The 21,822-nt window shown below is 42.9% G+C and overlaps 1 protein-coding gene across 2 annotated transcripts in view; it reads left to right on the forward strand.

Annotated features, from left to right (window-relative positions):
- AOAH (acyloxyacyl hydrolase) overlaps window positions 1–21,822 on the forward strand; it is a 173,168-nt gene that overhangs the window by 40,662 nt on the left and 110,684 nt on the right. For both annotated transcript variants that reach the window (XM_060156020.1, XM_060156023.1), the window contains 2 exons: window positions 12,782–12,841; window positions 18,720–18,790. In XM_060156020.1, coding sequence (XP_060012003.1) covers window positions 12,782–12,841; window positions 18,720–18,790 — 131 coding nt within the window. The remainder of the gene's footprint in view (window positions 1–12,781; window positions 12,842–18,719; window positions 18,791–21,822) is intronic.

Raw genomic sequence — 21,822 nt, forward strand, 5'->3', positions numbered from 1 at the left:
GTGGGTTTCTAGTCTCCAGTCCCCTGGGAATAAGGCCTCATAGAAAGGCTGAGGGAACTGGAGGTTTTAGAAATAATCTATTTAGAGTTCACTCCTTTTTTATGGATTTTCTCATAACAGTATGCTAATTGGGCAAGGTTGCACTGAAATTATCTACACCCAAGGAAGAAAATGAGGATACCTATTAACCTGCTCAGGTCTCTCCCATTCCAAAAATTAAATTAAAAAATAAACCTCCCAGAACCCCCATTCCTCTCCAGCTACAATCAAATTTCTCTGCTGCCTCTAATTGAGGGGCAGTTCAATAGGGTGGTTATGAACACAGGTCTTAGAGCCAGACCACCTGGGCTCAAAGCCTGGCTGCATTTCTTACTCTGTCTCTCCTGAAGCAAGTTGCTCCATCACTCTGGGCCTCAGTTTCTTCATCTATAAAATGGTGATAATACTCAGACTTCATACGGTTGTTATGAATATTTAACAATTTAATATATATCTCTATGTGTATTTATACGCATACGTACATATAAGTGTGTATGTGTATTGTCTGAGGGGGGAGGGGATTGAGTTTTAGGACAGTGCTTTGCTTATAGTAAGTACTAATAAGTGTTAGCCGCAGCAGCAGCAGAATCCAGCAACTTTTTAAAAGAGGAGAGCTTTTCTTCACCTCCCATTTGCTTCTCAAGCTACTGCAGGCTGGCCTCTAGCCCCATCACTCTAATGAAACACCTCTCCTTAAGGCCACCAATGACCTCCTAAACATCAAATCCAAAAACCTTCTTACCCATCATCTGCTGCATTTGACACTGCTTGCCACTCCCTTCCCGAGAAACTCCTCTGCCCTTTTCTGGTTCTCTTTGCACTACTCTGTCCCTTTGAGGGTTACCCTTCCCTTCCTAAACACCAGAACCCACCCAGTCAAGACTCTGCTCACTCTGGGCTTTCTCCCTGAGTGATTATAGGCAGGACAGCCTGGTGGCTAAGCACAGAGGTTCAGATGCCAGCCTGACGGCGTCAGTGACCCTGGCTCCACCGTGCACTTGCTGAGTGATTTGAGATATATCACCTAACTTCCTTGTGTTTCTTCATATGTTAAATGGGGAATACAGTACAGCCTACCTCCAAGGGCTAGTGTGAGGATTACATAAATTAATATGTGTGGAAATTCTTAGAATAGTGACTCATCATTATAAACATACAGAATGTCTGCTCTTGTAAGCCTCACAAGTGAAGCCCAAGACTTTCCTCAGAGCTTCTGCCAGTGCACACAGCTTCCAGATAAATATCCTCATTTGTAGGTCCCAAAGACGCCTTGAACATAACATGTCAGAAACCGGACTATCGTCTTTTCCACACATCAGCTATCCCTCCCATATTCCGTATCTCAGTTTTGAAACCACCTCTCACCCACCTAAATGGTTCTTTCTAGTCTATTCCCCTTCTCCATCCTCAATTCCACCCGCCTAATGCAGGGGCTTATCATTTCTAGGATGGAGTACCGCAACAACGTTGTAACTGATATCTCTACCTCCAGCCTTGGAATCCTCAAATCCAGGCACCAAAGTGATGTTTCCAAACGCAAATCAGACTGTGTTCCCTTTCCTGCTTAAATCCCTCAGAGCCATCCATCAAGGTCAGGACGAAGTCTGAGTTCCATTAGTTAGCCTGTCCCTACCTACCCAGCCTTGTTCTTGGAGAAACTGACTTATCTACTTCTCTCCAGCAGCTCAACACTTCTTATCATTTCCATCACATCCTGCTGGGTCTCACCTCCCAGCCTTGCTCTATTTCCCCCTGTACTTATAATATACCCTTTCCCTGAGTCATCCTTTAAGACTCAGATCAGTTGTCACCTTCTGCTAGAAACCATCTGACACTTATGCTCCCACTCCAGTGAGGATTAGACTCCCCTCCTCATTGTCCCCAAGATATCGTGTCCTAACAGCTATCATTGCACTTTCGGTGTTGCATTTTAGTCATTAGTTTAAGTGTCTGGCTCTATGAGACTGACTGCTGGACTATGAGTTGTAAAGCTGGGACTACACCTGAGCCCGCTCTCTCTCCCCACTGCCTGGTATGCATAAGGGAGGCTGGCACACTACCTGTGCACAATAAATGTGTATTGAATGAATGGGCTTACATTTGAACCCAGTTCTTTCCGTAAAATAGGACAGTAATGCTGTCCTATTTTATAGAAATTTATATATATATCGTAATACGCCTTCTCTCTACATTCCTTCCCATCACTCGCTGGAGTCTGTACTCCCAGAGCATCTTCTTCTTTATCTTTTTTACAGACCCAACCTAAGCCTTAAGATGTCTTGATCTCATTTTTTTTAACAATAAAGTATTTTTTAATTAAAAAAAAAAGATGTCTTGATCCATCTATCTAGACTTGGGCCTTTCCTGCCACTAATCTTCCAGATGACTCATCATGGACATCCACGCTGTCCTTTCCAGTTCTCCACTCTGACCAAGGCCATAGTTATCTCCCAGAAATGCATCTCTGCATTATTCCCCTATTGAGACAGCCTAGAGTTCATTATAATAGGAGCCTCAAACTTGAATAGTTTGGGAGGCATATTCTCAGAGGCTACCACAGTTCTTGGAATCAAGTATATGTTCAATAAATGGTGATTTTTTTTAATAAAATGAATTAATGAATGAGCAGTGAGGTCGAATTGGCAAGAGGATTGGAGTTTAGCATCTCCTCTGTTTAAAACCAAACTGTTCTCTAGTAACCATCAATTATTCCTTTGTTCTTGTTCAAGAAAAGTAATCTCTGACCCCAAGCTCCATTTTGTTTAACAGTGTGTGTGTGTGTGTGTGTGTGTGTGTGTGTGTGTGTGTGTGTGTTTGGGTAAATTTCTTTAACCTATCTGTGTTATGACTTGGCTTTTTTTGTGGCAGGTACATAGAAAATAAAAATGGTTAAGTGTTCTCAGTTTAACAGAATCTCTGTGACAAACAAGGAAAGGAAATTTCTTCCTCTGTCATCATGGTTACATTGGAGCCTCCAAGGTTACTACCATGGACAACTCTAGCAAAATAGTAGCTCAAAACCTGAACTAAATAGAAAAAATTAAGCTTCTCTTCTCCTTCAGTTGTCTGGTCAACCTACCCAGCTTGTATTTGCCCTTCTCCTGTTCTCCACCCTAACTCTGTATAGTATGTGAGTGTTTTCTCACAAATCCAGGCCTATGAGAAAACAAATTATTAAATAAGAAAGAAGGCATTTGTGTGATCGTCAGAGTTTTAGGTTAAGGAAATTTCCTTCTTGAGTGATAGCTATTCTTCAACTGTGACTTGGCAAATCATTAGAAAATCAAATGTTATTTTTGAAGGGAACAAACATCCGAGAAAGAATAACCTACAGGGCCTCCCTGGTGGCTCAGTGGTTGAGAGTCTGCCTGCCGATGCAGGGGACACGGGTTCGTGCCCCGGTCCGGGAAGATCCCACATGCCGCTGAGCGGCTGGGCCCGTGAGCCATGGCCGCTGAGCCTGCGCGTCCGGAGCCTGTGCTCCGCAACGGGAGAGGCTGCAACAGTGAGAGGCCCGCGTGCCGCAAAAAAAAAAGAAGAAGAATAACCAACAGCTTTGGAACATTTTTTGTGTACCTTGATATTCTGGAAGACTTAATAAAGTTTTCCAAATTACCTCACTTAATAAACTCATAGCTGTGTCTGGAAGACAACCATATCTCTGATAACTGAGGCCAGAAATGGTACTAAGGTGAGAAGAGCCTTGGCTAAACCTGATAGGCTTTCAAGGCACGGACAGTCATTCTCTTAGTCTCATAATATGCATTTACTAAGCCCCTATTGTATGATAGGTACACATTAGGGGCTGAAAAACAAAAGGCAATTGACAACCACAATCTAAGTGGCTATAACAGACCCGAAGCTGGACTGAGTACTTATCATACATCATCTAAAATCCTCCCACACAATTGCAAAGTTATTCCATTATCCCAATTTTATACATGAGAAATCAAAATTCCAGTAAATTGTTGGTTGTGGAGTTGTTTACTTGACAATATTTCTAAGGTTCCTCTTTAAGCATCTCAGGAAATTATGAGCAGTGAGATAAATTACAGGGGAATATAGCCATCTAGATGCGAAAAAGTCAGCTTAAAAGCTTAAACTGGAACAGAATATAGTATCTAAAAATAAAACCCAATGCATTTGAGATTCTTGTTTTTGATAAAAAAAGATAGCCTTTCAGATCAGTGGCAAAATACTGGTTTATTCAGTACATGGGTGGGATTAAAGACTAGCCATCTGGGGAATAAAATTTAAGCTAGGTGTTTATCTATTCCTTATGGCAAAATACATCCCAAATAAATTAAAGGTTGAATCATAAAGAATGGAACCATAAAACAAGAAGAACCTGAGCAATTTTATTCATAATTTGCCCAAAGTCACAAAGGGAAATATGAATACATCTAACTTATAAAAGCCTGGCATACACAAAGTCAAAAGACAAATGGCAAACTGGGAAATGTTTTTGTAATATGCCATACTATAAATTATTTTCTCCATGATTCAAAGAGCTCTTACAAAATCAAAAAGAAAAACCAGAGCAAAGGCTGCAAAAAAAATTGGTCTATAGAAGAAGAAGATCAAGGGGCCAAAAGTGACGGGGGGATATGATGATCCTTTTCTCATAATTAAAAAAGTGAAAACTAAATGAGATTCCATCTACCTCTTATGTATTCTGCAAAACTCTCTGAAGTTCATTAGACAAGAAATTATCACAGAAAGAGAAAGGCTGTAAATATCAGAGACCACTAAATTAAATTGCTCTCTGAAGACTTGAAGGTTTAAAACTCTAACAGAACTTAGAACAACATTTAACACCATACTTGGATGTATAGTCTGCTATTCAATAATTTCCCCCAGCATTTCAAAGGATTTGACAGACATTCCAAGCCGTATATTGGTTTAAGTCTATATTTGGAATCTTGGAGAATGTATCTACTCAGACTTATTTAAAGTCTTATTTGGGGGTCATTAAGCTCTTAGCAATCCCAAGAATCTTCAGTGGATAGTACTAACAATGCAAATGTTAAGTTATCCTTGACTTCTGATAAGTAGAAGAAATCAGATAACTCCAAGGAAGGTACTTACTTAGATGGTATTCAAATTTGGAAATGTTTCTTGCCTGCTTTTGAGAAGTTAAAAAATAATGACAACTATATATCTCTTGAGAATATGCTATCTTCCCTTAGCTCAAGAAAAGCTAATGACCCTATTGAATTTGAAAAGTTCTAAAAGATACTTACCTAAGGTATCTAAAAGATATCTTACCTAATTAATCACCCACATCTGAGCTCAGATCAGAAGTCATTTCTTCTAAGAAGTTTTCCTTGATGCCCCAAGTTAAGTTAGGTCCTCTAGGATTCCTCTTCTTTCATGGCATTCCATGCTTCCAGAACTTATCCCAGTTGTAATTAAATGGTTGTACAATAAGATAAATAACTGTAAAATTATTATTTAATGTCTGCCCCATCTGTTAACATGTAAGTTCCATGAAAGCAGATAATCTGGCTGATTTATTTCTCAAGTTCCCTGTGACTTCCCCAGAGCCCAGCACATTTCACTGCATATATGAATTGCTCAATAAATATTTGTTCAGTGAGCAGTATTGTATACAGAATAATGGCCTCCCCAAAGAGGTCCACATTCTAGTCCTCAGAATCTGTGAATGTTGCCTTACATGGCAAAAAAGACTTTGCAAGCATGATTAAGTTAAGGTTCTACAGATGGAGAGATTATCCTTAATCATCTGGACGAGCCCAGTGTAATCACAAGGGTCCTTATAAGAGAAAGGCAGGAGGGTCAGCATGGGAGAAGAAAATGTGACAACAGATGTATTGGTCAGAGTGATGAGGCCATCAGCCAAGGAATGGGTGCAGCTGCTAGAAACCGAAGAGGCAAGAAACAGATTCTCCCCCTGGAAAGTACAGAGGGAACCAGCCCTGCTGACACATGATTTTAGCCTCCTAAGACTCATTTAGGACTTCTGGCCTCCAGAGCTATAAAAGAATAAATTTGTGGGGACTTCCCGGGTGGTCCAGTGGTTAAGACTCTGTGCTTCCACTGCAGAGGGCACGGGTTCGATCTCTGCTCAGGGAACTAAAGATCCCACAGGCTGAGTGGCATGGCCAAAAAAAAAAAGAATAAATTTGTGTTGTTTTTAAGCTACCAAATTTGTGGTAATTTGTTATGGCAACAGTAGGAAACTAAGATGAAGAAATTGATTAATTGTGTAACGTAAGGCAAGACTGATCTAGGAACCTGAACGCAAATAGAATAACAGTAAAAAATTAGAATAGTGTGTTACAAAGTACTTGACCCGAGACAACCCAATGACTGAACCACACCCACTATCTGACGAACTCAATTATTTGCCAGAAATCATGTGTTTAAAGAGTAGGACAATATCAAATAATAAGAAAAACCCATGGAGTCCAGCCATGGAGAACTTGGGCACATGCCCAAGTACTAGGGAAGAAACTGTCAAAATGAAACAGAATTCATCGTGAGGCCTTGGACAATTCACTTAAATAGTACTGGGCTGTGGACTGCTCAACTATAAAGTAAGGTTAAGAACTGTTCATTCCTACCTTGCTGAGTAGGTATATGGTATATACAGTGTCTGATAGAGAACTTGATACATAGAAGAACCTCTGTAAGTATGTAGTGATGATGGCAGTGGCGGTGGTTAGAGTAAAATCAGTGAATTATATCAGGAAAAGTTGTGGGGTGGGAATAGTGTTATTTAAAATAAGACTTTTTTTTTAAATAGGTATTTCCTATAGAAAAGGATAAAAGCAGTGTGACTAAATGTACTCATGATACTAATAGCTCCACAGTGCAGAATTGGTCCAGGAGAAGAAAAGGAGGAAATTTAGCTAATGGTAAAATATGTATGAAGAAAAGACATTTAGTGATATAAGGGAATGCATTCAAAAGTGGTGGTGTTTTCTGTTACTTTTACAGTTCTTTCTTTTTCTCTCTCCTTTTTTGGTCTCTGGAAGAAGAAAATGACATGAACAGATTTCATTTTTTTCCATGTATCTTAAAGTCACAAAGCTGGGAAATGTGGGAACATGAAAATCAAATTGGACTTTGGTAGAGCTAAATCCTATGCATTGGAAAATAGCCACTGTAGGTTATGGTGGAATGCAGATAAAATAATAAACCAGCAAATTCCAGCCAGACATGCCACTATTTGATAAAAACTTATATGAGCAAAACCATCATGGGTATATGCTGCTGTGTGCTCTGATGATCACGCAAAGTGTCGACCTCTCCCCTTTTGTAGACTGCTAGGGAGCCATGCCATGTTGTCCTTGGAATTTTCCAAGTCCTTGAATAAAGAAGTGCAATATACATATCCATGGTTCTTTGGGCTGTAAGACCCTAGGCTGAAGGCTTATATCTCTGTAAGCCTGTGGGATGGCTTCCTCTGCAATTCACTCATGAGAGTGTTGAATAGACTCTGAAGGGGATTTGAAACTGGAATAAGGAAACATTACAATCAAAGGGAGAAAGTAATGAGAAGCTGAAAAGATTTGACCATAACAGATTGCAGGATCAAATGAGTACTTCCAGAACCAAGCCCCTCATTGTTGATGGACAATCTGCTTATGCCTCAGATGATTGCTCTCAGTGAGTCAGAAACATCATTACAGATTCGAGCTAGGAGGGTTTTATATCCAGCTCACAATCTATTCCCCAACTTTCTCTCCAACTACTGATTACAGTTGCACCCTCCATTCTGAAGTTGTAATTTTCAGAAGATGGAAGCGTGGTCTTCATACTTTAGAAACAATGGCTTAAACGCTAGATTGTGGACAGTGAAAAGTTACCAAGGAGAGAGAGCGATTATCTTCATTTTCACATTGCTTACAATTTGCCCCCTTTGCCTGTCATTGAGACAAGCAAACAAAATTAGCTTTAACAAATGTCTTTGAGTCCTTCCATCCAATTTTACAGACAGAAAGCAGAGGCTCAGAGGTTACGTAATTTAACCGTGGCCATCTGCAAGCAGAGCTGGTGGTTCAGGTCTCTGGACTCCAGCACCTTTCCCACCATTGCCACACTATTTTCCAAGAAGGAAGTATGCCTGAAATTTTAATACAAGCCAGATAATATGACTCATGAGGTCATTTAGGCTCAGGGGAATGGCAAGTGTAGCTCTTATGGAGTGTGGATGACTTAATGCAGAGAATCACACAGTTGGGGGAGAGCTCTGGCTCTGTATGCCAAGCACCTGCGCAAATGTGTAGAAATTCATGTAACCTAGGGACAAGTGCAGTTGTAAGCATATGATTGATAATGAAAGGAGAAAGAAATATTCATTCATCCAGTCATTTCTCTGTGTAATCATTCATTCTATTCATTCATTTCACAAGTACTTATTAAGTATCTATGTCATGCCATGAATTATATATTAGGGATGTAATAGTGAATGACACATAATCCTTCTCATCAAGGGTTTTATAACTTGGGAGAGAAGATTGACAGCAAACTGTGATAAGACTACAATGTAGAAAGTGTTAAGTAATAATTACTATTAACCCTATTTTATAGATGAGGTAACTGGGTCTTAGAGTGGATGCATAACTTGCCCAAAGTCACAGAGCCAATAAGTGGCACAGTCCAGATTCAATTCAGACCTGTGTGACACAAAAATCCTTGCTTTTACTCCCACTCTGGGAGATGCTAATAGGTGTGCTAGAGAAGAAAATTGTTGTTGTTTTAAGTTCTAAAAGTTTGGGAAATCTGTAAACTAAATGTCCTGCTGGGAGAGCCACAGCACATATTAGCATATTCAAGGGTTTGAGCCACTTTGTGGTAAGGAATACTATTTAGAAAGGCATTTCCCAAACATTCAAATGTTTCAGCCAAAGCACGCTGCACTGTATTGACAACGATGGGAAAACAGGCAGAGAATGTAGTGTGCAGGGGATGCTCCGGAACTCAACACAACGTCCCTCGACTTTTCAGGAGTATTGGTGAATTGGACAGGACACATTCACAAAGTGGGCCTTCTCAGGTTCTGTGATGTTAAAGAATTGAATTCTGGTACGCTCAGGAGTGAAGGAAATAAAGAAAAATCGTATTTTTAGGCATGCGTTTCTACAGGGAATAATTTTTAGTGATGGGGTTATCTGCTATCAATTATAGCAGCAGTAGATTTGAAAATTACAGAAAGTGCCTTTTGTTCACGTGGTACTTTGACAGCAGTGACAGGCTCCACAAAGGAGAAAGCCCCTGGGACGTGAAATGATTTTAGACGTGAGTTTCTTATTGTCAAAGAGCAGGCATTTATGAGGGGGTTTGAGGGTGGGGAGAAGATCTCTGATCTACTCCAGATCTTTTCTAGAAGTTTATTAGGACAGGCTGTTCCTCTCCCCCAGATTTCATGGCGTAAGTTGATTTACAAATGGAGCACGGTTTGAACGAAGCCATCCCCATGGACTTGACTGCCCCCTGAAGGCAGTAAGTACATAAATAACTCCAGCAGAAGGCAGACCAGAAGAGTTAAGAGAGAAGGACAAAAGCGCTTTGAGGCCATTTCTGTTAGGTACAAAGACAAATGTAGGAAGCTCCGCTGCTTCTAATTTTTTATCAGATGGTGGAGTGTCGGGCCTTTGGCTGGAATTTGCTGGTCTATTATTATATCTGCTTTCCACTGTATCCTACAGTGGCTATTTTTCAATACATAGGATTTAGCTTTACCAAAGCATTTTTTAAAAGCACTTACGATTTTTTTTATTTTAAATGTTGGTATTAGTGCACTTAAGCTGTGGGAGACAGTGGTGCTCTGGTCAAGCCAAGACCAGATAAATCTGCCCTCAGCATTCCAGGGAGGACCCCAAAAGCAGCAACTGTGCCCAGCACTAAAGGGATCAGAAGGCATTTGGTGAAGCCCTTGTCACTTCTTCTTCTTCTTTTTTTTTTTGGTTGTCTTTATCCCTCACTAAACATTGATCTCCCCTGAGAACTGAGCTGGATTAAAATCAAATCAGTTATCTCGAGGGGATCCAAGTGGCCTCTCCTAAAAAGACATTGCCAATGCCCTCTCTCTGCTTCATCTCATTTCTATTTACTGTATTTACTGTACTAGTTCCTGGTGTCTCCTTGCCAGCCCAGAAGCTATGGGAGGGCAGGCGTGTCTGTTCACCCCCAGATCTCCAGGGTCCTCACCACATCCCTGTGCTGGGAACAAATCATTTTCTTCTTCAGTAAGAAACAGGGCAACATGTATTGAGTTCTTTTTTTAAAAAAAGCATGTATTGCTGAATTTGTGTTCATTATTGAATATTTAGAAAACACAGAAAAGAACCAAAAGGAAAAGTTATCAACAATAGTTATTATGGCATATTTCTTTGCAGAATTTTTTTTTGTATGTGTAAAATCTGATAGCCTGTTTTTTTCTTGCTTAGCACAATATCATAAATGTTTTCTTTTACTTTTATTTCTGTATGTATTGAGCACCTACTGTGTAGCAGGAACTGTGCTAGGCCCTGTAGATGCTTGAGATGGACCTTAAAATGCAAAGGGGTATTTCCAAAGCAGAGAAGCAGGGGACCCATAATTAAGGCAGAGGGACTCCACCTTCAATATTGTGGACAATGAACTTTAAGCTAACAAGGGCAGCCAAAAAGGACACCATAATAGAAATTTGCAGCTAGATCTAGTGTCTTATAATGACCCTACCAGAAATACTTACTTGATACAATAGGAAATTTTCCAGGATTTATCAAAATCCCAGAAAAGGACAAAATTGCAGTCAGTAAGGTCAGTGTTTGAATGGGGCCATTTCCTAAGCAGTCTTTCTGTTAAAGACATCGATGTCTTAAAAATGAGGATTGTGATGAACTGTCTTGGCCCTGCTGTCAGCCAATCAGAATGGACACTGGGTGCCATGTTGGATCAAGGTCTGAAGATGCCCACCAGACTGTACCGTGACATTGGCCCCTACGTTGACTGATCACAGGGAGGTCTGGGGAGTCCTAAGGAGAGGCTGGATGGCCAAGGCAGTGATGGGGGACACTCAGGGACACAACTGCTCACCAACTGGAACAGTAGTGCTTCAGTGGTTTAAGAAGCATACACTGTACAAGTGCATCCTGGCCACAAGACCTACCTGGAGAGCAACTTCTTTTCTCAAGTTGCTAACGTGTGCTCTTAGCTGTCAGCGGGCCTGCTGCCTGTGACACAAGAGCTGTGGTTTGCCATCCTTTGAACTTGAGCAGGTGGAATATGATTTGGGGCAGACACTAGGGAGAGGGGTTCAGAGCCAGTCCATGCAGCTGGCTCTGCCCCCCTCCTTCCTAAAGAACCTCCTGGAAAATTCACTCTAACCCAGGCTCCCACTGAGCAGTCACACCTCCACTCACGTACACACAACGTGGCTGAGGTCTTCAGAACACACGGGGCTCCATGGTGGAGGAAGGCATCTCCCAGGGTGAAGAACACGCAAAATGGTCATGTAGGGACTCAACTCCTGGACAAAGGCCAGCATCTCCCAAGAGGCCCCTCCTGCTGACCAGCCAGCTCCAAGTCCTATCCCAGTACCTGTATTGTCTGCTTAGGTGAAGGGACAACGTTCCCAGTTACCTGGACTGAGAACTATGGCACTCTCCCTGAACCTCAGCTTCCCTACTGATTTGGGTGAGGGGATAGCTGGGGCTGAAAGACAGTTTTCCAATCAAACTATCAATGACTGAGCAGGGGCTATCAGGGTAGGCCCTGGACCAGAGGCCTGACATGATGTCCTGTAATCCTCACAGCACCCTATGAGGTCAGTAGCTATAATTCCCACATTGCAGATAATGAAAATAGGGCTTTCGTATATGTCAAGGAACTCTGGGGATACTGAGGGGCTCAGAATATAACTTGCTTAAGGATTCACAGTCAGCAGCAGCAGAGCTGGAGTTTGAACACAGGCATGTAAACCATCACCCAAGTTCTATTAGGGCCACACAGGAGACAGCCTGAGGAGTATGGCGGGGTCAGGACATTTGAGGAGGGGGGACCAAAGCTCTGGGAAGCAGTGCTGGGAGCGAATACTTCCCCTCCCCCACCCCCTGCCCCAGGTTACTTTTCTCCCAACCCTCCCAAAAATACACAGATATGGAGCTCCACAACAAAAGTTATTGGTAATAATTAGCTAACCCTTTATACTTGCAACATAAACTCAGAAGATGCCCTTGGATGCTCTAGAAATGGGGATGTCAAAGCAGGAGAAGAAGAGGTGAACAAGAGGTGGAGTCAGCTCGAACGGCAGCTGTCATCCGTGCTTCTGTCCTGCAGCACAAGGCACTCAGATTGTCTGTCGACCGCCTCTTGCCCTGAGGCTTTCAGATCCAAAAGCAAGTTACTGAGTTTAGCATAGCAGGCAGGAAGACAGAGGTTCAGATGGCATCTCTGTCGGACACTGGCTCTGAGATCTTCAGACAGTTTCTTAGCTTTTCTGCATCTTAATTTCCTCATCTGTAAAAAGGTCATATATCTCAGAGTTGCTGTGAAGATTAAATAAGATAATATTTGTGAAGTGCTTAGCGTGGCATCTGGCACGGTGCAAATCCCTTAATAAAGAGAGTTATTAACATGAAATTGCTTTCTTGTGAATTATTTTATCAGAAATTTATGGAATAATTCCTTTATTACTAGGTTACGAACTTAAAAAAACCTAACTTTGGAAAACACGGAGAAAGGAAGGATGAGACACAAGTTGTAATATTGTCTAACTTAATTTTTATAGGAGACGTGGAAATTGACACTAGAGAAGGCAAGACAGATTGTCAAGAAATCCCCAACTCTGGTAAGCAGCCAACGGGGAGAATGCCAGCATTTTCCTTGGCACGTTCACCTCCAAAGGCCAGGGGCTACCCCGGACGCAAACCCACAACACAACACGCCACAGATGAATTGGGTTGGAATAGGAATATGAGCCCCTACCTCTTTTTTCTCCTCTCTTCTCTCTAGAGCAGCGTTTCTCAACTCTGGTTGTGGGCACTGTCCTGGGCCTTGTAGGATGTTAGCAGCATCCCTGTCCTCTACCCATTAGGTGCCAGCACCCACCCCCACAATAGTCGTGACAGCCAAAAATGTCTCCTGGCATTGCCAAATATCCTCTGGTACTCACTGTTGAGAACTGCTGCCCTCCGGTAGACCGTATTGGAGGAGGCTGTATGCTCCTGCTTCTCCACTTTCTATATATGTGAGCTAGGCTGAGCCTCAGTTTCCCTATCAGCGAGGTAGGGACAATAACAGTGTTCCTTTCTCAAAGCATGGATGTCAGGACTAAGAGAGTTGATGTGTGGGGGGTGTCTGGTATCATGCCTGGGACTTATCAAGCACTCTATATATGCCAGCTAAAGTCATCACCATTATTCTTCTTTTCCTCTAATTTTTCCTCTTTGCAATCATAGTTTTATTCAACAGAATGCCTAGTTCAAATCAGTTATCATTAAGTCAAGTATTTGACTTGGGCCCTGGTGGCCAATCAGCCCCAGTTGAAGAGGAAGCAGAAAGGTAAACCTTTAAAGAACAGTGTCTCCCTAATGCTGGCAGTCCTGGCAGGAAGGAAGCATTCATCAGAGATGAGAGGGCATGGCCTTCGTCCTTGGCTTCTCCCTACTGGCCCTGATTCAATACATTCAAAGTAGTATTGATTTGGCAACATGGAAATAAAGGGGAGGAAAATTCCTCATGGCTTGGTTTGTCAGACTTAGCAAATAAGAACAGAGGATGCCCAATTAAATTTGAATTTCAAATAAATAATGAATAATTATTTAGTGTAAGTATGTCCAGTACAATATTTTATTTGGCAACCCTACTTGTGGCGGGCACATGGGTTTTGATGTACAAGGCTGATACATGTTGCATGACAGTATGCGGGCATTTCTGCACAATTGATTAGTCAATCACAATGCCTGCATCTCCAATTATTATTTAATTCAGTGAGTAATTAAAGGCCAACCATAGCTGGTTCAGCTAATCTGCTTAAGTTATTGAATAAGAAACTGAAACATCCCATGAAACCCTTGACCACCACCTTCAGAACTCTAAACAGACTGGAGAATAATACCGTTTTTCTCTTATTCTTCTCAACATGCATCTAAAAACTTATTCTCAGGACATCGTTTACTTCACTAGTACAAACTGCCTTGGCATTAACTCAAAGACTAATTAGGATTTTATAATTTTTCATTTCTGTCACCAGAATTGCGAGCATAATTCATGGGGCAGGATTCCAATCATGACTTGCAAGAAGCCAAAAAAAAAAAAAAAATCAACTGAACAATTCACCAATTAAAAAAAAAAACTCCTCAAAAACCTCCTCCAACTTATTTACTCTCTAGATTAAAGCTATCAGGGAAAAAATAATCAGGAAATGCAAATAAGCATCTTGAAAAACTGCTCAGAAGATATTGGCTGCAATTAACTCCATTGTGAAGGTTGATGTAACTGCCGACCTAGCCAGAATGTGGAGAGAAACAGAATAGGTTGCGTGTCATTTCAGCACAGCCTGTCAGATGGAGAATCCAGACTGGGGAAGAGTTTAGTGTTACTGAAGGGAATGGAATGTTCCAGAGAAGATCTGCCTCTCAAGGAGGTCCCGAGAGGCTCCTCGGGGGGTCTTCGTGGATTTGGCAGAACACTTAGCATCTGAGGGTTTAGAACACCTGAGTCATGGCATCAATTTATTTAATTATCACAAAAACTCCTACAAAGTAGATAGCATATTTCTGTTATCAACCCCATTTTACAGATGAGAGGACTAAGGGTGAGAGGTTAAGTAATTCCCTCACTCCACATAGCTAATAAGTGAGAAACCCATCATTTACATCCGGATTTAGCTTCTTCCAAGTTTCTACCCCTTCCACTATTCCAATAGCTCTCAACCAGACCTCCTCAGTACTGAATTTCAGGAAGCACCATTCACATCACAGGCTATGTGAATATTAGAATCTTGTAGTGCACAACCTGTACTGCTGTACGTGATGGCCCTGATTTCCAACCTACCTACTCAACAGAACCATCTGGAAAGCCTTTAAAAATTGCTGCTGTTCAAACTTGCCCCAAGTAAAATAATCCAAGTTAAATTCAAGTAAAATAATACACAGCAATGGTTTAAAAGCACTTCATCACACAGAAATTCAATCTTAAGTTGCTGTGTACAGAAGAGATGTTATGCTCCCGCTTTGACCCTCTATTTACCCCATTCACCTCATTCCATTTATTCAACCCCTGTTTGTTGTTCTGTATTCATTTAACATCCTGGGGTGGGAAAGCTCCAGATGCAAGCAGAAGCTGGTTAAATAGGTGGCAAAATAAAGATGCTGCCTGACTCCTGTGCCCTGGGACAGCCCGGATTTGAGACTTTCATTTTAGATGGGATTACATGCAGTCAGATGTGATGTTTTAAATCCATTGCTGAGTTAATAACAGCCCACATTCTGCCTCTATCTAGTAAGGTTTGAATTGAAAGGAAGGGGCTGTCAAACGTGCAAGTGAGGACCTCTGCGCTGTTGCTCTGTGTCCATCTAAGTTCCCTTTGCAAGTTTATAAGAAGAGGTTAGTCCTTCCCGTACTGTGTGATGAAAAGCCTGCCTGATCAAACAGAGGGAATTCTGGGGGTCCCTGGACAAATTGCATCATCTATTGCCCACATCCTAGATCTAATTTCTGCACAGTGAATGTCAAAGACAGCTGCAGCCTTCAGGCTGAATTTTGACAGTGAACAGCTGTGCAATTATAACATTTTATTCCATTGTATCCCTTGTATAGTAATTATCAGGCTGTTGTATAAATTTTTTAATGTATTGGTTATCATCAGTGTTAAAATCTACATTGCCATTACGTTCATTAGACCAAGGCCTTCAGACTAAAGTAAATATTAAAAGAAGTAGCTCACACATTCAAATGCAGTCTGACTCTGGGTCTTAGAATGTGTCTCTTTCCAAATTGGCACCAATGTTGGGTATAATTGCACGCTGGTGTTTATTTTACAGTGTATCTACACTGCTCATCTCAATCAGTTACCAGGTCTCTAAACACCCCTCCTTTGCACCACCATCCTCCCCCTCCCACCTCACATCTGTGGTTCCCAACCAGGGGCAATGTTGTCCTCCTTCCTCCTCTCCTGGAAACGTTGGCAACATCTGGATACATTTGGGGGCTTCTGGCATATAGTGGCTAGATGCCAGATATTCTGCTAAACATCCTACAATGCACAGGACAGCCCACAACAAAGAATTATTCAGGACCCAATGGCAGTAGTGCTGAGGTTAGAAACCCTGGGATCCCATCTCGGATCCTTATCTGCCAACAGGTCTCTCTGTCCCATATTGCTTCCTCGAGGCCTTCATGTCACCTGCAGAGATACCTTTCCAAAATACAAATGTGATCCCTCTGCTTAAGACCTTCCAGGATTCCCCACTGTCCTCAAGATAGCACGCAGTGCAGTGTCCTAGGCTTGTCCTAATGTCTCCTTCCTTCCATGGTTCACCGTGTTCTCCCAGTTCCTTATACTCCAGCCAGGCTGAAATGTTTGGCAGTCCCCCAGGACTCCAGCCCAGCTCATGTGCCCACAGCCCTGCAAGGGAGCTCCCTCTACCAGCGGCCGTGCTTTTCCAGCTTTGGTGTGTACTCCAGCCACCTGGGACCTTGTTAAAATGCAGATTCTGATTCAGCAGGTCAACTGAATCTGGGGCCAGAGACTTTAGTCCTGAAAGTTCCCAGATGGCCTCAATGCTCCTGGTTTGTGATCACACTTTCATCGGCTAGAACCTAGAGCAGTGGTTCTCAAACCTTAGTGAGCATCAGAATGACAGGGAGGCTGTGAAAACACAGATTCCTGGGACCTACCCCAGACTTTCTGATTTACTAGATTGGGGCGAGCCCATGAATTACATTTGTAACAAGTCTGCAAGCTGTACTCGGAGTTGAAAAGCATAGAGCATCTGTCTCTTCCTTCCCACCTGCCTCCTATCTGATTTCTGGGTCCTTGCCTGCCTCCTCCTCCAGTTCCCAGAAAGCCATATTAATGCCTGGACCACCACGGACATCACAGAGCATGCCAAGAGCTGGGCTATTCACCCCGACGCTCCACTAGACAGTAAGCTGCATGACAACAAGGACAGTCTTTTCTGTCTCCAAATCTTGCATGCTAATCAGTGTTTTTCCTCATCCTAGAAAGTTGGGCAGGCATCCTGAAGATCCTTAAAAACCTCATTTATAACCAGAAAAGGTTAGCTGTTCACCTTTGCTAGTGTCAAAATATTACCAATGCTGTTAATACCACTCACAGCCATCTGAAGAACTTTTTGGGCTAGAGGGAATCACTACAGGTTTCCCCGCTATCCAAAAGTAAAGCATTCCTATGAAGTCTTTCCTAAGGCAAAGAAGCAATTACCTTAGGACACATCTTGCTAACAGATGCACAAAATAAACTGAGATCAAGCACAGAGGCTCACAGACACAGTTCAAAGCTATGGTGGCCTGATGCTGAGATGCTCAGTGTGGTTTCTGGGGAAGGAGCTGGGCAGTGCCCCTCTCACTGTTCAGGGTGCTCGCTGCCTCTCCACTGGCTCCTGAAAAACAAACGATGAACGTTATTTTTGCTTTGTTTTTTTTTTTTTTGCAGTACACGGGCCTCTCACTGCTGTGGCCTCTCCCGTTGCGGAGCACGGGCTCCGGACGCGCAGGCTCAGCGGCCATGGCTCACGGGCCCAGCCGCTCCGCGGCATGTGGGATCCTCCCGGACCGGGGCACGAACCCGTGTCCCCTGCATCGGCAGGCAGACCCTCAACCACAGCGCCACCCAGGGAGCCCTATTTTTGCTTTTGGCATTTTTTTTTTTGTGAGAGCAAAAAACTTCTTTGGATTTCTTTCAGTTCGTGAGGAGGTAGTAACCTAGGTCTTTCACAGAAACAAAGTGGTGTGAAGCGAACTTTTGAAAAGCGCACTATCTCTCCCTTTGTTGATAAATGCTGGTTCCTTACATTTTCTACCCTGTTGATTTTTTCTTTTGTCTGAGAAAAGCATCAAGGGAACTGCAATCTTTCTAAAATCATTACTTGGTAAAAAGCCAGGGCTTTTAATTTATCCCACAAGCTAGAGTCTTATGGAAACTGCTGTTTGAAATCCCTTTGTTCGGGAAGCTTTGAGGGGCTTCATCTATACACCCCTCCTTCCTCTACCCCGCCTCCCCCAGGGAAGGAACCTTCCTTCTTCCTTCTTCCTAAGCCAATGTCTCTCCCGTTAGTCTTTATTTTATCTCATAACAGGAAGGAATTATTTTATTTGAAAACAGTCTTTATTTTCAAATCCTTTTTTAAAGCCACTGAGGGCAGTGAGGAGAGGAACGTTGTCTGAGTAGAATGGACCAAGGTGGGCCAGACCCTTTTGGGAAGAGGTAGAAAAGAGATGAAGGTGGGACTAGCTGGCTGGGGGAGAAGGGGAAGCCTTCAGTCTAACGAGCCGGCATGAACAAAGGCACACAGGTGGAATGAATATGGAGCGTGGAAACAGGAACAAGAGGTAAATTTAGTTAACTAAAATGACCCAGATTCTGGAGAAAGAAGAGTCCAGAAATCCAAACTGTGGAGCCAAGAGGAGAGGAAGGGCCTTGAGAAGTTGGAAAGTCATCCCTTGAACTAAACAACTCTTTTTGTTTTTGTTTTTCTCTCCAGACATATTCCAGAAGTGGTTCTGATATTTGTTCACTCCCATTTTTGGCCAAGATCTGTCAGAAGATTAAATTGTACGTATACAAGTTCCCCTTCCTAAGCACTGGCAGGGGATAGCATCTTTGGTTGTCCCTGTTTTCTAATGACTAAAATGATCTTCAAGTTAAAAGGCATCTTTCTGAAAGGGAAAGTGTTTCTTGCTCACGACTTGTACAGAAACTAGAAGACAAATTAGCTCAGAACAAATCATTTTGGAAATATACTGAATATCAGCATCTTTGAACCTCCAGCCTGACTTACTGCCCCGGACTGGAATGCAGCCTGCCTGCCAGTGAGACTTGTGAGTGGCTCAGGGCATGCTCGCACCGCCCCTGGGGACAGGACAGCTCCTCCTTGCTGTGTAAGGTACAGACAAGGTTGGCCAGGGACTCTTTGAGCATCTTTAGAACAAGGCACTCACAAGGCTGGAAAAGGACCATTTTTTCACAGAGCCCAACCTATTACCTAGAAAATCTAGCTCTGCTATGTATGAACAGGATTCCTAATACAGAGACACGGTCCAAAGTTCCCAAGCCCTCCTGTCTCCGTTTAAAATCCCATGCTCCCTCCAGCTGCACTCTGAGTCTGAGGTTATGCTGGGTGTCATAGTAATCACCATCCAAAACATTAAAAGGTGGAACAGTCCTGCGAGGCATGTTGGACTAAGCGGCAAAATAGCGTAGGTCCACCTTCCACTCGGCTGCTTCCCATGCGACTGTGGCAGAGGCTGCTGCCAGGCAGCGTATGGCACTGTTCTGGGGTCCAGATGCTGGACTTTCAATGCACTTCTGCACTGAGTTCTCACAATTCCATGAAGTAGGGATTATCATTATTTCCATTTCGCAGAGAAGGAAACTGAGTCTTACAGAAGTAACTCCTCCCAGCCATGAGGACCCAAGATATACCCCCAGGTATATTGGACCCCACTTGTTCTTTGGAAACATCCACTTTCTTGACTCTTGTGCAACGCTGCCTCTTGAGCCAACTTTGAAGACTTGAGCCACTTAATGTCTCTGAGCTTCAGTTTCCCCATGTTGAAACTCAAGCTATAGACCCATTTGGAAAGTTTTAAAAATGCAGACTCCTTGGCCTGAGACCTGGTGGGGCAGCGTGGCATGTTCCTAGGTTCCTGGTTGACTGTGTCCTCCCTAGCGCTCTCACATTCTATTTCAGGAGGCAGACCGCAGATGCACCCTGTACAGATGACGCTTTAATGACTCAAAATAATGTTCCTTCACTGTGAGACATTCACAGAGACCGCTCGGTCTGCCCTGGCCCCGCTGCTTTTATTCTCACTCTCCCATAGGCAGTTCCTATCACTTGAGTGCATTCCGGTCCAGCCTGGCTCTCATGGTGGGGAGTTAGAGGGAAGAACTCCCCAGAGGTGATAGTCAGGCTGAACATCTGGACTGGGAGGCTGTATTGGTTTCCGAAGGCTGCTGTAATAAAATACCACAAGCTAGGTGGCTTGAAACAACATAAATGTATTCTCTCCCCGTTCTGGAGGCTGGAAGTCTGAAAGCAAGGTGTTGGCCAGATCCCTCTGAGACTCTGCTCCCTCTGAGCTTCCCTCGGGGACTCTGGGTCGAATCCTTCCTTGCCTCTTAGCTTCTGGTGGTGCCCGTCCATCCTTGGCAACCCTGGGCTCGCAGCTGTGTCATTCCAATCTCTGCTTCCCTCTTCTTATATAGCTGTCTTCCCTGTGTGTCTGGTTTTCCTTTTGCAACCAGTCATATTGGATTAGGGTCCATACTTATGGCCTCATCTTAATTCAGTAACATCTGCAAAGACCCTTTTTCCAAGTAAGTTCACATTCACAGGGAGCAGGGGTTAGAACTTCAACATTTCTTCAACCCACAATAGAGGCACTTTTCCTATGTTCCTCCATCCTTCATCTCATGAGCTTCACGGACGCTAAACTCATTGAACATCCCCCGTCTGCTTTGAAAGTATCTCAGGAGAGGAGGCGGCTGTGCATCTGACCCACATTCAGAGCCTCTTAGGGATCCAAGAGTTTAAAAACTTTTCCTGGTTCATCTGCCCACATAAGCTCCTGCAAGCCAACTGTGCAAAGTGCGGACTTGGATCCTGGAACATTTATCAATCTCGCTTTTCATGAATAGAAGTGGAGGCAGAGACCATCAGGACATGAGGAGTAGAGGGGAAATATCGGACATGAAAGAAAGTGAGGGAGGCTAAGATGCAGCCAGGTCCCAAGCCCCCGACCATTTCATCATGCTTAGCTCTTGTTGAATCGAGACCCCTGTCCCCTCCTTGCTGAAAGCATCATTGCATTTTCTGTGTCAAACAAAACGTGGGCCCTCAGGACCTAAAACGACAACTCTTCAATTGAACCACCTTTGAAAACCTGAATTCAAGAGCATCTGTGGCCAGGGATTTTCCTGGCCCAATTTCAAAGGGAAATTTTTTCATGAAAAAGCAAAAGCAGTATGTTTTTCTTCTTTCTAAAAATCATTGTGCTTCTAGTATAATTCGTACCGGGTCATGAATTATTCAGTGCTGCCTGGGTTATAAAGCACATTTAAATGCAGCCTCGTTTATTCTTTAAAACAACCTGTGGCTCAGTAATAATAATGACAAGTAAAAGTTATCTGATACTGTCTCTGCACCAGGAACTCTTATAAATGCAACCCTGTTAGACAACATTTTTTTGGTCCCCTTTTTAAAGATGTAAAGCCGTTTGTCCAAGGTCACAGAACTAGTCATGGATAAATATGATGTTTGAACCCAGCAGCCTGGTTATAAAGGTCAGGCTCAGAGCCACAACATTGCCTGTCCCTTGACTCAGAGCCTCACTTTCAGATGAGCAAGTCGGTTCTAGTTTATTTAATGCTTGACCCACTAGCACAGTCAGCAGGAGGTAGAGACAAAGACCTATGTGTCTTCTGTTACATAATCCTTCCCTAAAATCCCCTCCAGTAAGAATGCCTTTCTGGCTCTCTGCCTCTCTTGTCCCCATCCTGTTTGGTCTAATGCCTTCATAAACAAGACGAAAAGACAGCTCTCAGAATGGGAGAAAATATTTGCAAATGAATCAACGGACAAA

This window comes from Lagenorhynchus albirostris, chromosome 8 (genome assembly GCF_949774975.1).
Source record: "Lagenorhynchus albirostris chromosome 8, mLagAlb1.1, whole genome shotgun sequence".
In the NCBI taxonomy this organism is placed as follows: domain Eukaryota; kingdom Metazoa; phylum Chordata; class Mammalia; order Artiodactyla; family Delphinidae; genus Lagenorhynchus; species Lagenorhynchus albirostris.